The 15,759-nt window shown below is 47.8% G+C and overlaps 1 protein-coding gene across 8 annotated transcripts in view; it reads right to left on the bottom strand.

The window, feature by feature from the left end:
• Positions 1-15,759, bottom strand: part of ARNT2 (aryl hydrocarbon receptor nuclear translocator 2) — a 181,266-nt gene that overhangs the window by 108,952 nt on the left and 56,555 nt on the right. For all 8 annotated transcript variants that reach the window (XM_043921512.1, XM_043921513.1, XM_043921506.1 and 5 more), the window contains exon 5: positions 14,769-14,982. In XM_043921512.1, the coding sequence (XP_043777447.1) occupies positions 14,769-14,982 (214 nt within the window). The remainder of the gene's footprint in view (positions 1-14,768; positions 14,983-15,759) is intronic.

Here is a 15,759-nt window from a genome sequence, read left to right as displayed (position 1 = left end):
TTGCTGAACTCTCTCTCCTGGTGTACGCAGATGAGGCTGTATTATTTGACTGGATGGGGGTTTATCCCGCAGGAGGTGCCCCAGGGTGCAGCATCTAGTTCATACAGGAATCACCAGCGTTGCTTTTACAAACACAGATGCTGGGCTTGACACAGTTGAATCCAGAGAAATGGGGTGAAGACCTGATATCACAATTGTTAAGACATCCAGTGAGATTCTGATGTGCATGGAGATTTGAGAACCACCATTTCAGGAGCTGGGAATTTTAAAAACTTATTTACAAAGTGGTTGTGTTTCAAGAACTTCTTGCATGTTCCTCAGTTCAAGAAAAGCCAGGATACAAAAATGGTCCTGTAGAAAACAGATCTTTAGGAGGTGATCTTAGCATTTCAAAGAAATGCACCAGTGGTTCTTTTATGTGGTAAAATCTCAGAGTGAATTTGAAGCAAGATTCAGAGTTCTCAAGTCTAATTCACATGCTTTTATAATGGGATGGAAAACATATTGCTGTGTTGTTGTTGTTTAGTTGCTCAGTCATGTCCGACTCTTTGTGACCCCACGGACTGTCTAGCCCACCAGGCTTCTCTGCCATGGAATTCTCCAGGCAAGAATACTGGAGTAGGTTGCCACTTCCTTCTCTAGGGGATGTTCCGGACTCAGGGATTGAACCCTGGTCTCCTGCATCACTGGCAGATTCTTTACTGTCTGAGCCATTAGGGAAGCCCAATCAAGCTATAACCAAGTTAAAATGCTCTTATCATGGAGGCTCCTAATTCAACACAATCAGCATCCTTATAGGAAGAAGAAATGTGGACATGGAGACATACAAGCATGTGATGATGGAGGCAGAGACAGGAATGATGTGTCTGTAAGTCAAGGAATGTCAGGATTGCTGGCCACCACCATAAGCTAGGAGAGAGGCCTGGTACAGCCTCCTCATAGCTTACAGAAGGACTCAGCCCTCCTGACATCGTGATTCTGGACTCCTGACCTCCAGAACTGGGAGACAGTAAATTTCTGTTGTTTTAAGCTGCTCAGTTTGTGGTGATTTGTGACTGCAGCTCAAGGACACCATCCTAATCCCTGCTTCCATCACCTTCCCTGGACAATTCCAACACCCTTGTTACCTTGACTCCTCCCACCCCCCAGGCTGGTTTCCCTACATGTTCTCCACTCTGTAGCTGCAATGAGCTTCTCAGAAGCAACATGGAAGCTAGGACTCTCCTGGCTAAAGACCTGCAGTGACCTGGCTACGTACTGCTCTGGGACTAAGCACCAACGTTCCTCACCCTCCACCACCCTCTCCATGGGTCGCCTTCAGCTTCCATGCCAGGTCTCACAAAGCCTCATGCACTCACAGGAGCCCACTCCAGCCTGCCCAGATGAGCCAGATCCTATGTTATTCATTCTCCCTGCCCTCTGGACTCTGCCTTCTTAACACCTGTCACAGTGTATTGCAAGTCATCATTTCTTTGCTGTTTTTCTTCCTCACTGAACTGTAACCTCCACGAGAGCATCAGTCTGGTATAGACTGCATCAGTTTAGTGGGGCTTCCCAGGTGGTGCCATTGAAGGAGATGTAAGAGATGTGAGTTTGATCCCTGGATCAGGAAGATTCCCTGGAGGAAGGCATGGCAGTCCACTCCAGTATTCTTGCCCGGAGAATCCCATGGACAAAGGAGCCTGGTGGGCTACAATCCATGGGGTCGCAAACAGTGGGACACGACTAAAGCGATAGAGCACACATGTATCCCCAACACTCAGCACAGCATCTTGCACAAAGTGAGTAGGTACTCAATAAACACATACCGGATGAACAAATGAATCGACAGAACAAAGAGAGAAAGAGAGCACACACATCTTCACACCCCCTCCTCCTGAATGCGTGATAGATGACCTCAAGCACAGGGTGGGAGGAGGAAGCCATCCTTTCACAATTGGACAAAACTCAGAAAGGTCACAGGCTACCCTGCATTCCCTTGTCAACAGTGCCAAAATCCTCAGTGACGCTTTATTGGGGCAAGAAGAGGAATAAAGCAAGCAAGACGGATAGTCTGGAAAACCACTGATTCAGAAAGGTGTTTTAATCTAATTTTAAATTATTTAAAAGTGAATGAGGACTTCCCTGGTGGTCCAGTGGTTACGAACCCACCTGCCAATGCAGGGGACGTGGGTTCAATCCCTGGCCCAGGAAGATTCCACATGGCTCAGGGCAATTAAACCCCTGTGCCACAACTACTGAGCCTGTGCTCTAGAGCTGCTGCTCTGCAGCAAGAGAAGCCGCTGTAGTGAGAAGCCCGAGCACCACAACTAGAGAGTAGCCCCAGCGTGCCACAACCAGAGAAAGCCCACTTGCAGCAACAAAGACCCAGCACAGACAAAAATAAATAAATAAATAAATAAAATTTTAAAAGTGAACGAAATCTCCCCAGTTCTCAAATGCAATCATTAATACTATCCCACGTGTCATGTCAGGCTTCCCAGGTGGTTCCAGTAGTAAAGAACCGACCTGTTCATGCAGGCGATATAAGAGATGTGAGTTTGATCCCTGGGTCAGGAAGATCCCCTGGAGAGGGGAATGACAACCCACTCCAGTATTCTTGCCTGGAGAATCCCAGGGACAGAGGAGCCTGGCGGGCTACAGTCCATAGAATCACAAAGAGTCAGACATGACTGAAGTGACTTAGCACACACGCATGTGTCATGTCGCACAAACTTCACCATAGTCCTATAGGTCTGTATCTACAGGTGAGGAACTGAGCCCAGGAGGGTTAAGTCATTCACCCAAAAGAAAGGGTCATGAACCATAACTGTCACCAGGTGCATCTGACTCCACATGTAGGGATCCTTCCATGACCCCCAGGGGCCTCGCCTTGCCCCCATGCCCACCCCTGTCATCCTCCAGTCACCCTGGTGAGCACACACGCGGGCTGGGGGAGCTCTCTCTGCTCTCCCTGCCAGCAGAGAAGTTGACTCTCCAGCCACAATCTGCGGATGTGTGTGCAAACACTGCCCGAGCCCTTTATCTGCTGTGACACCACAGTGATAATGAACCCAGCAGCCCCAGTTGGAAATCTGTCCAGACTCATGAAATAACTTTCACCATAAACAGGAGAGAAAAACACCAATGTTTGAGCAGCATCAGCAAGCTATGGACACAGGAAAGCAAAACAAGGCAGGTTGTATAAATATTTAACAATGAGAAAGAACTGAACAGGCGCCAGAGAGACATCTGGGGTAACACATCTAAGCAGGCTGTGGTTTCCAGTGGGAAAGGCACTAGGAAGACCTGAAAATAGCCAGCCTGCGAGGTTCAGATTTCACTCTCACGTGCATTCACCAAGCACCTCTGGCGACCCAACTCTAAACGGCTTTTTCCAGTGGCCTAAGTGTTTATTACACAATTGGGCAATTTCTAAGGAGCTGGAATCAAATAAACATAATTTCCTTGCCACTAACACACTTTATTTTTATTTCAAACAACAGAAATGCTCTAACAGTGCTCACAGTTGACTTGGATAAAGTGGGGATTTTTTTTTGGTGGGGGGGTACATGTATTGGTGTTACCTAATATGGCAACAAACGGATGGACTGCTGAAGGTGTTTAGGATTTCAGGGTCTGGCATCAGTCCAAAGAGGGAGTTTGGCTATTCCAAGGAAAATAAGCTATAGATTTTCAAGTCTGGTTTTCATGAAGTTACCTTTATGATTGACATTTGGAAATAGACCATCTTTCTCCAGAACTGATACCATTGGGGTGGACTTCCTAGTTCAGGGACCCCTGTGGGACCAATTATCAGCCTGACATTTTTCCCTGAAGGACCCAACTGTGTGGCTGAGTCTAACACAATTCTGTCCTTGCTCTCCTGTGCAAAGTGTCATGAAGGAGGCCCAGCTGCCTCGGTGGGTGAGGCTCAATGCTGACAACCGTTGGCTCTTTTCCCAGGCGTGCCTGCTGTCCTCTGTGGTGTCATTCATAACTGGACTTGCTTCTGCTCTAGCTCGGGTTCTCACGGGCCATCCTCAGCTCCTTGCTCCCCTCCTCTTCCCCAGCGGAGGATGCTAACCACCAACCCTGCAAACCTCCTCCCCACACTGATGGAGAATCTGTCATGTGCAGATTACTGAGTGAGGTCCCAGGGCTGCAAACCTCCAAAGGCTGCTCCTCCAACTGCTCTCCCTGAAGGCCTGGCCTTGGACCTGAGGGCAAATCCAAGCTGGTCAGCAGAAATTGCTGCGACCAGTATTTCCCTGGTGGTTCAGTGGTTAAGACTCTGCATTCTAATGCAGGGGGTATGGGTTCAATTCCTGGTCAGGGAGCTAAGATCCCACATGACTCACAACCAAAAAACCAAAACATAAAACAGAAACAATGCTGTAACAAATTCAATAAAGACTTTAAAAATGGTCCACATCAAAAGTCTTAAAAAAAAAATAGTTGCTGGGGCCAACTCCACCACTTCCTGCCAGCACCCAGCCATGCCTAGCAGTCGGAGGATGCCCCTGATCCCAGCTGCTGCATGCCCCCAACCACAATTTGCTGAATTCTTTAGTTCAGGGCTTCTCAGTCTAGACTGTGCACATAAATCCCTTGGACATTTCATTAAAATGTATTAGGTTGGCCAAAAGGTTTGTTTGTGTTTTTCCATAACATCATACAGAAAAACCCAGATGAACTTTTTGATCAACCCAACAGACTCTGAGTCGGCAGGCTCAGGATGGGGCCTAGGACTACATTGCTAAGAAGCTCCCAGGAGACGAAGGTGCTGCTGGTTCACAGAGCCCACTTACTACATCTTACCAGGGTCTACCTTCCAAGGTCAACTACACATGTGCCTTCAGCTTCACTGTTCATAAGACACTTTATAAAACCATGTATCATCTTTCTGAGGAGGAATGCTAAACTCAAGACATCAAAGAGCTTAACAAGGTCAAAATAGAGGTGGACTCAATCCAGGTGATTTGAGCTCAAGTTCCAGGATGGTTTCTGGAAACCAGTGATTCTCAGATTTCAGTGTGCATCAGAATGATGTGGAGGGTGGGAAAAAATACCGATTACTGGGCCCCTGGAGCTTCTGATTCAGTAGGTCTGGGGTTCAGCCCACAATCAATGTCTCTAACAAGTTTACAAGTGATGCTCACACAATTGGACCATGGACCACACTTTGAGAACGACTGTGCTAGACCAGGGGACCCTGGAGACCCCTGGGGAATCTGACTGTAGTCTCAAAGCTCTGACACCATCTACAAGTCATGTGACCCTGAACTGGGCTGCTGCCCTGTCTTCCCTCTGAGCTGGGCCCCCAGAGTTCACAGATGGACTGCTCTGCATGTGCTGCATCAGGCCAGGCCAAGGCTTTCCAGGCTTCTTTGTATCTCGATGCCTCAGAAGAAACAGATGCTTTGTCTGCGTTGAGGACGCGCTCCATCTGTAGGAGCTGCTGGGCCTCAGCTGTGTGGTCCTGGGAAGCTCCCAGTGACGTCAAGCACCATGCTCCTCACCTGTGAAATAAGTTCAACACCACCACCCCCACCCCCGCCCTCACTCCATGAACAGAACTGCACTCAGGCCCAGAGAAGTGAGGGTTCTGAAGCCCATCTATGCAGCAGAGTCAGCAGAAAGCCTTTATAAAGTACCAGCGCCAACACCTTCCCCCAGTCCTGGGCAGGTGTATTGGTCACCTCTCCTCACATGACTGGGTCTAATCTGCAGCACGTTCCTACTAACAGGGTAGAAATGTGCTATAAGAATGTAAGATGGGGCTTCCCCAGTGGTCCAGTGGTTAAGAATCCGCGTGCCAATGAAGGGACACCAGTTCGATTTCTGGTCTGGGACGATTCCACACGCCTCGAAGCAACTAAGCCTGTGTGCCACAACATTCTAGAGACTGCAGGCTCTAGAGCCCATGCTCCACAGTGAGAAGCCACCACAACTAGGGAGAAGCCCCCAATCGTCTCAACTGGAGGAAACCCCGTGCTTAGCAACGAAGACCCAGCACAACCAAAAATAATATGTTAATTAGCTAATTAATTAATTTAAAAAGGTAAAAGAGTTTGCTATAGCTATGAATAGTTCACTGTTGGGGTTGGGTGAAAAAGAAAAGTGAAACGAGCACTGAGTCCCACAGGCGTCGTCCCCTCTCGCAGACAGCAGGGAGACTGCAGAGCCCATGTAACATCCTAACCCCTCCCAGGAGCGGTGTGATGACAGGTCCTCAAGCTGAGCTGGCTGAGCAGGCTTCCCGGGGAGCTGCTCCCTGTGGCCCAACCGTGGCCCGGCCAAACCCAGTGATCCAAGACTGAAAGCATCTCTGGACTTCAGCAAAGCTCTCGGGGAGATAGGGAAGCTTAATCACAGCTGATTGGGACATGTGAATCATGCACGGGAGCTTTCCTGCCAAAGCCTTTGGGGAGCAGCCCTGCTGGGGCTCGCCCCAGATTATCACAAATCATTTGGAACAGTTAGGAAATGGGGGTCCATTCATCCAACAGCAGCTGGAAACGCCTGTCGGTGATGAGGAGAGGCTGTGTCCCAGATGAGCTTTCTACTGCCGTGCAGAACAAGTATTTGCTGAATGAATAAATACATGATTTAAATTTTAAAGCCTTCACTGAATTTGTTACAATACTGTTTCTGTTTTATGTTTTGATTTTTTGACTAGAAGGCATGTGGGATCTTGGCTCCCTGACCAGGGATCGAACCTGCACCCCCTGCATTGGAAGGCAAAGTCTTAACCACTGGACCATCAGGGAAGTCCCACATACATGACTTTGAAAAAGTAATGACTGGATAAAGAAAGAGAGGGAGAGAGGAAAGAAGGAAGGAAGACAAGGGAAGGAAAGAAGGAAGGGAGGGAGGGAGGATGGAAGAGAGGGAGAAAGGGAAGAAAGAGGGAGGGAGAGGAGGAAGCAAAGAAGGGAAGACAGAAAGAAAAAGAAAGAAAGAAGGAAGGAGGGAAGAAGAAAGATAACCCAGCCTTGCTTATACCCTGTGCCTTTGGATACTTCTAACAACTGCAAAGTTTTTCCTTATATTAAACCAAAAGGCTGACCCAATTCTCTGAACGAAGGAAGAGCTGATCAGAAACAGAGCCACAGAAAAGGAAAGTGGGGAAACGAACCGATACACTCAGTCTGACAAGTCCATGGATCCAAGCCCTTCCTACACAGCACAGTGCTCAAGGCCACTGAACAGGAGTCTCCTGTGTCTGCCAGCCAGGACCAGGGCTGTCCAGATTTCAGTACCCACAGGGATAGGGTCGGCAGACAGGCTTGGGGGATGGGAGGGGTCTTGGGCTACCTCATGTAAGACACAGAGAAGGGCTTGCCCCCTCTGTGCTCTCCTGGGCAGCTGGCTGCACTGCTGGTCCTCTGAACCCTACCCCTCAGGCGCATCCTGTTACAGTCACAGACTCTGGTACCACTGGGACCTCTTCTTGGTTCCTCTCCCTCCACAGTGAGCTGGGGCTCCGGTCACTCTGAGATCCATAATAATTATTTCTGTGGCCCCTCCCTCCATCAGACTTCTATCTGACCACTGCCCTCCTTTATACCTGACACTGGCTCCATCTTCAGCTCAGAATCCTGTCACCCCAGTGTCCCCAGCATTCCCGGTAAAAGGAGGTGCTCCCCATTCTCTGGGAGAACACCCACCCCTCCCCAGGAGCATCACCCTGAGCCTGGCTCTCCCAGCCAGCACCAATTTGCAGTCTGCCTGCTCAGCATCCCCCTCTTCCTTTGAGTGACTGCACTAACTTCCTCCAGGAAATCACATCTCCCCTGCTCTTGGGTCCAAGTGTCTTGGGTGGAGACGCTGGCCTCACAGGCCAGCTCAGCCTCCCTGGCCCCTGGAATCGGGCAAGGCAGGTGGTCCAAGCTGATCCAGGATAGCCAGTCCCAGGATTTTTGCTAGAAGTATTGAAAAGGCAACCTATTTCTGCTGGTGTTATAAAGCTTTGTTGTTCAGTTACTAAGTTGTGTCTGACTGACTCTTTGAGACCCTGTGGACTGTAGCCCTTTAGGCTCCTCTGTCCATGGGATTTTTCAGGCAAGAATACTGGAGTGGGTAGCCATTCTCTTCTTCAGTTTTGGAGATGAAGGGTATGTTTAATACCTTGAAGCTGGTAATGGTATCAAAGGTGTGGGCCTAAGTCCAAACTCATCAAATTGTATACATTTAATATGTGCAATCTTTGGTATATCAATTGCACCTCAATAAAGGTTTAAAAAGAAACAAAGACATACAGCTGATTCTCACCATTTGCAGTAGTTCTGTTCTGTGAAGTCATTGCAAACAGTGAATGAGCAAACACTGAACCATTGCTCCTAAGGGAGACTGAGGGTTACATTCCCGCCATCCTCTGGTCACAACACTCTTATTAATCAATGGACGGACGTAGAGTCTTATTTTCTGTGTTTCTATTTAAAGACACCTTCTTTAACACATCTTGATTCATAACACTGAACTCACAGTCAACAGCACTTATGACTCATGCCTGAACAAGGTTTATCCAACACATGTCTTCTCTCTGGGGGGCACACTACAGCCCTGTGCTTAAGGACATTAGAGCGACTTCAGCACTGCTCTAGGGGGTCACGTTAAACAGCAAAGTCACCAGCAGAAAGCACAGAGACCAAACATCACAGCACAAAACACGAGAAGAGCACGTGTTTCTAGTTACGGGGGCTGAGACCAGAAGGCAGGGTGTCATCCCGTGTGACCCTGGTCTCTGTGCCAGTCCTCAAATGACCTCTAACACTTTGTGGGTACTGATGTTGGGGTTACAAGTAAATTTTGCTACTATCAAATTCATCAACACCAAATGTGCGAATAACAGACTAACTGTGCTTTCGTTCAGTTCAGTTCAGTACAGTTGCTCAGTTGCGTCCGACTCTTTGCGACCCCATGAATTGCAGCACGCCAGGCCTCCCTGTCCATCACCAACTCCCGGAGTTTACTCAAACTCACATCCATCAAGTCGATGATGCCATCCAACCATCTCATCCTCTGTCGACCCCTTCTCCTCCTGCCCCCAATCCCTCCCAGCATCAGGGTCTTTTCCAATGAGTCAACACTTTGCATGAGGTGGCCAAAGTATTGGAGGTTCAGCTTCAGCATCAGTCCTTCCAATGAACACCCAGGACTGATCTCCTTTAGGATGGACTGGTTGGATCTCCTTGCAGTCCAAGGGGCTCTCAAGAGTCTTCTCCAACACCACAGTTCAAAAGCATCAATTCTTCAGTGCTCAGCCTTCTTTATAGTCCAACTCTCACATCCATACATGACCACTGGAAAAACCATAGCCTGCTTTCGTTAGCAGGGTTCAAATCACCTGGATCCTTCTGAGCCTGAAGCTAATACACCCCTTTCAGTTCCCCGAGCCAATGAATTTCCTTCTTCACTCAATCCCCAGGAGTTGATCTTCTGTCACTTGAACCAGGCCGGTTCCATGGCTGCTCTTTCCTGTTGGCATGGAGGTCTCTGGGAGGAAGGCACTGGTGGAGAGACTTTCCAGGTTTACATCCAGAGTCACTCAGCATGAGACGACAGATCCCTTTGACCCTCCTACCAAGACAAGTTCTCACAAGGAGCTAGGTTCTTCTTGTGAGTAAACATTCCTCAGCAGGATCTCCCTCAAGCTACAGCCAATCCAAGTCCTGGAGAATGAATATGCTTTCTCTATGGCTCTTCTTTTTCCCTTTGGGAACTTTGTTGATTCGAACCTAAGAAGCTGGATGTGCAAAAATCTCCTGGTCACTGGCTATTCAATTTCAATCTATTGGATACTGGCCATTGAGAATTCCTTTATAGTTTTAGTCAGGCTTCCCAGGTGGTGCTAGTGGTAAAGAACCCACCTGCCAATGAAGGAGACATAAGTGACGCAAGTTCAATTCCTGACTCAGGAAGATCCCCTGGAGGAAGTCATGTTAACTCTCTCCTAGAGAATCCCATGGAAAGAGGAACCTGGCAGGCTGCAGTCCATAGGGTCACAAAGAGTCAGACACGACTGAGAGACTTGGCATGCACAAAGTTTCAGTCATTTCTTGACCTCTTTTTCCTTCTACTCAAAATCCACTTATATAACTGTTCAGAGAGAGAAAACTCCACCCTTATTACATGATGCATGTCTCTGTGTAGCATTTTTAAAACAATATTTAAAAATAATACTTAAAATATAATTTTAATTTTCATGGAAAGCTAAGATTCAATTAACTTTTTCTTAGAGATCTGAAAAGATTTCCCCACTTACTTTTGATGTCCTGTGTCCTGCATAGCTCTTGGGTTTCCAGGGCCAATGTTGCCACCCTGCCCACCAGGCTGAGACAACCCACAGAGTTCATGGGAATGGGGCCCAGAGGGGCCTGCGGGTGTGGCCCTGAGCCAGGAACCTGGTGGCAGCTTTTAGCTCCTCTTCTCCAACCTCCTACCATTTCTCCAATCAGTAGATTAGGTTCTATACCGGGGCCTTGGGCAAGAGGGTAGAACAGAGCTGGAAGGGGCCTAGCAATGTCCTGGGCTAAGATAAGGAGAACAAGAGGCAGAGAAGAGAGGGACCAGCCAAGATCGCAGAGCGCAAACCAGCAAGCGGCTCCCAAGGCCCTCCCAGCACTTTCTCTATGAGCAGTGCTGCTCCTGCCAGCTGAGGGCTCCCCCAGCCCCTCCTCACATTGACAAACCCCAGCTTTTATTCACAGACAAGTCACATCATTGCACTGGTCCACACCACTCCATGAGATGGTTGGATGGCATCACCAATTCAATGGACAAAGAATCTGAGCAAACTCCAGAAGATACTGGAGGACAGGGAAGGCTGGTGTGCTGCAGTCCATGGAGTCGCAAAGAGTCCGACACCACTTAGCAACTGAACAATTCCATGATGCCTGGTTTCCATTCTAAGGAGACTTTGTGAATCTTCTGACCCACTCTTTGTCATCACTCCTCCAGCCAGGGGAAAATTTCAATTCCACAAAGAAGAACTCCCTCATCACCACCACCCCCAGTGACTGCAATTCTGTGCAAGCATTGTTTTTCTGGGATCCTCAAGTCAGCATGGGCGTCTGCAGGCCCCACTGTCATTAGGCGTCTTGTCCCCCGGCTGCCATGCACACGCAAGGCCCCACATGCTCAGTCCAGGCCGCCCTGCAAAACCTATGTACGGAACAGGGACTCTCTACTGACTGGGAGGCTCAGAGAAGGGGAACTTCATTGGGTCAAGTGTGCCAGGCTGCCCTGGGTAAACCAGCCCCACCCCAGCAGTCCTTGCCTGGCTCCTTTCCCCCACACCCTGCCTCCCACCCTGACACTCCATCCAACGGGCCATGTCACCTCTCTCCGGGCCTGAAACCCACCATGCCTAAGGACAGGAGGGTTGAGAAGCCCTAGTCCAATCACTGAAGGCATCATATCATCCCTGTGGTTTTTTATTACTAGTTTTCATTACATCTGCACTTTGGCTGGCTACAAAGCCCAGCTCCTGTCCAGTCCTTGGTCCAGCAAAACCCTGAGGCCAGTGGCAGCCTGGCTGCAGTGAGCTATCCCAAGCTCCCTACACTGGATCAATGTGCTTTTACGTTGTGTGTCCTGGGAGATTCACATTGCACGCTCTCTGGTTCCAGAAGAGACCCAGTCCTCTTCACCACCCTCTCCACCCCACCTCATGGAGCCCAGCCACTCAGGGTTCACTGGCTCTTCTCTGGCATCTTGGAGGACTCACTCCACTACACTGGCTCTGGCTGCCAAGGCCACCATCCAACGTCCACTCCAGGGACCTTTCTTTCCAAATGTGGTTCACGCTGCCCCTTTCAACACTGCCACACACATTAAGACTTCCCACAGACAGAACTGTCCACCCAACTCTGGCGAGCTGGTTTGTTAAACCCTTGGTCCGGAGACTGACCTGCCTTTGACCATCACTTCCCCCACCCACTGACTGCTCCAGCTGGGTCTCCTGACTGCTTTCATAAGCCACATCCTGTGTTCAAATACTGGAGTCGGGGGGGAAAAAAGACAGCTCTTTTCAGGGAAGGTGATTTCAGCTGTCAAACCAGCACTTCCTGGCTGATGTATTCTCCCTTTCACATCCCTTCCAAGATCGTTAACTTCCCAAGGCGTGTCCCCTGTGATGTCTGTAGGGAGTTCTCTCATTCAGCCCCAGCTGTGCGATGGCAGACCATGTCTTTCTCTGAGTCTGTTTCAGCACCATTGTTTTACACATACGGAAAGCTCATCCCCGCACATCATAGAATCAGTCCACACACCTTAATCCTTCATTATCTTCCTTCTTTGTGTGTGTCATTGATAACCAACACTGAGAAAATTACTATTATTGTTCAGACAGCGGTACTCCTGTCACTTTTTAAAAACATTTTTAAAATTAATTTTATTGGGGTATAGTTTGGTTTATTGGAGTATAGTGTAGACCCAGCTCATCCTGAGTGGTGAGAAGATTGGACATGGGACTCCTATCCAGAGATTTGGGCCCTTTGGAGGGAGGGGCTTCCCCTGTGGCTCTGACGGTAAAACACCCACCAATGCAGGAGACCCAGGTTTGATCCTTGGGTCGGGAAGATCCCTTGGAGAAGGGAATGGCAATCCACTCCAGTATTCTCACTGGAGAATCTCATAGACAGAGGAGCCTGACGGGCTCTAGGCCATGGGGCTGCAGAGTCAGATGCAACTGAGAAACTAACCCTAACACAGAGCAGGAAGGTGGCTGCCTGCAGCCCAGGAGAGAGCTCTTACCAGAAACCAAACCTGTCAACACCTTCATCTTGGACTTCCAGCCTCCAAAACTGTGAGAAAATAAATGGCAGTGGTTTAAGCCACCCAGTCTGTGGTGTTTTGTTACGTCAACCCTAGCGGACTACTACAGTATAAAAGCACTGCCTCACTGCTCACCAGGCTTCTGCTGAATACCTACTGTGTGCCGAGCACTCAGTGAGGTACTTTAGGCAGACACGGAAGAAAATGAGGCTCCAGTGGCTCTCGGTGTGGTAGGAAGAACACGATACACAAACAGAACTGTCATAAAGCGGAACGTAGAGATCATGGTATGAAGTGTTAGTTGCTCAACCACATCCGACTCTTTGCAACATCATGGACTAGAGCCCCCCAGGCTCCGCTGTCCATGGAATTCTCCAGGCAAAAATACCGGAGTGGGTGGCCATTCTCTTCTCCAGAGTATCTTCCAGACCCAGGGATCAAACCCAGGTCTCCTGGATTGCAGGCAGGTTCTTTACTGTCTGAGCCACCAGGGAAGCCCTATCATGGTATACTCAGCTCTACTATAATGGTTTTTTTGAAAAACCAAATCTTGGGACTTCCCAGGTGGTCCAGCAGTGAAGAGTCCACCTTGCAATGCAGGGGGACACGGGTTCATTCCCTAGTCGGGGAATTGAAACCCCACAGGCCAAAGAGCAACTAAGCCTATGTGCTGCAAATATTGAGACTTCAAGCCATAACTAGAGAGTTTGTGCACTGCAACGGAAGATTCCGCATGACACAATGAAGAACCTGCATGCCACAACTAAGACACAACACAGCCCAATAAATAAACAAAATAATTAAAAATGCAATTCTGCTCCAGTGACACTGATACATTGGGCGACAGTTTGATCAGAATGTGAATTTTGTGTTTGCTTATGCTTGATTTTATCTGTTAAGAAGTACTACATGAACATAGAAACTGCACCCAGCTGAATACAGCCACACAGGAATTCACAAAATGTACACAGTCTGGCACACAGAAGCTGCCTTGATTTACCACGTCTGTTATGAGCCACAACTATCCACATATTAGGTTACAGTTCTTGATTTCTGCCTGATTTCACATGATGGTCCTTGGACCATTTTCACACCAACACCCAAGTTCTGAGGCTCACTTACACAAGTTAACTTCAAGTTAGGTTTCAAGGTCAAGTGCCATAAATTTCTTAACCACTTAATGTGTCAAGCCATGCTCCCATTTTTATTAGGTTCCTAGTTTTGTTCTTATCTGTCCCTGACAAATTTTTAGTGTCATGTCTAGCCCACTTTCCCCTCCCAAGCCCTGTGGTTTTTATTTCATCATTTTGTTTCTTGCAGTGATTTTTATAACATGTTATTTTGTGGTATAGCAGAGCTAACTGTATTTAAATGTCTCAATAAGAAATTTCACTTCCCATAAGTAAAGCCTGGAAAATCAACACCTACAATTAGGTTCACAAATAATCACACACTTGAGTGGGTTGTGGCTAATGTGTCAACAATGCCTCCTAGTGGCAACATCCCATAATTGAAGGTAAAATATAGGAAAAAATCATGCATTAAAAATGAATTTTTAACATGCTACAAATAAATGAAAAAAATTAAAAAAAAAAACATGTTACAGGATAAATGAAGCTACTAAACAAGCTAAGTCAAACATGTCCTTCACCTGTAGGCAACTTTTTCTGACCTCAAACTTCCTTTTCCTGGTATTTTAAAAATTTATTTATTTTAACTGGAGGATAATTACTTTATAATATCGTGATAGTTTCTGCCATACATCAGTGTGAATCAGCCATAAGCAAACCTGTGTCCCCTCTATTCTCTACCCCCCACACCTCCCTCCCTACCCCATTCCTCCAGGTTGTCACAGAGCACCAGCTTTGGGTGCCCTTCATCACACATCAGACTCCCACAGGCTATCTATTTTACATATGGTAATACACTTGTTCCAGTGTTATTCCTCGGTATGTTTAAGGAAAGATTTTCTAGGGAGAAAGCTTCACGGAGAGAGCAACACTGACCTGTCATTGAGTTTTCTGAGGTGCACAGCTGCTCTCTCAGCTTCTCCACGTCGTCAGGATGTACCTGCTCATAGAGGGTGCTCCCAAACCACTCTGACTGGGGTTGATTCAGCACAGGGGTGACAGAGTCGGACACGTAAATCACTCTGCCCGTCTCAGCTGCCACTACAAATAGAAACCCATCAGCCGCTTCGAGGATGAGATGCTTCAGTTCCTGGGAAGAGAAGATCACCATGAGGACCCGACACGGACGAACCCAGGTCAAGTAAACAGTCTCATCAGCAACCTTCAACTTTCATTCAGAAGCTCATTATGATACACAAATGCTTTTGGGAACTCTTTTTTTTTTCCTGGAAAATGAGCTTTAAAAGTGCACAAGACAGACTTCCCTGGTGGTACGGAGGATAAGATTCTGCCTCCCAGTGCAGGGGACATGGGTTCAGTCCCTGATCCAGGAAGGTTTCACATTCCTAGGAGCTCTAAATCTGTGCGCCATAACTCTGAAGCCCATGCGCCTAGAGCCTGTGCTCCATAACAAGAGAAGCCACTGCAATGAGAAGCCCTCACACCACAAGGAAGAGTACTCCCTGCTGTTCACAACTAGAGAAAGTCTACTCAGCAATGAAGACCCAAATAGACCCAATGTAGCCAAAAATAAATGAATAAGTTATTTTTTTAAAGAAGTTTGGAAAGCTCATACTAAGCGCTAAGAAACAGCTGTTCCAAACACTGTTAACTGTCTTTAACTAGTCCTCTTTTTTATGATTTTTTTTAAAAATGTGGACCATTTTTAAAGTCTTCACTGAATTTGTTACAATATGCTTTTATTTGGCCATGAGGCATGTGGCATCTTAGCTCCCTGCCCAGGGATCAAACTCACACCCCCTGCATCAGAAGGTGAAGTCTTTATCACTGGACCACTAAGGAAGTCCCTTAACTTGCTCTCTCTTAAGGAAAGAGGGAATTCCCAGCCCAAGGGAATCAGAAGGTA

This window comes from Cervus elaphus, chromosome 13 (genome assembly GCF_910594005.1).
Source record: "Cervus elaphus chromosome 13, mCerEla1.1, whole genome shotgun sequence".
Taxonomy (NCBI): domain Eukaryota; kingdom Metazoa; phylum Chordata; class Mammalia; order Artiodactyla; family Cervidae; genus Cervus; species Cervus elaphus.
The sequence above is the reverse complement of the archived record's forward strand: the minus strand, read 5'-3'. Positions and strand labels throughout refer to the sequence as shown.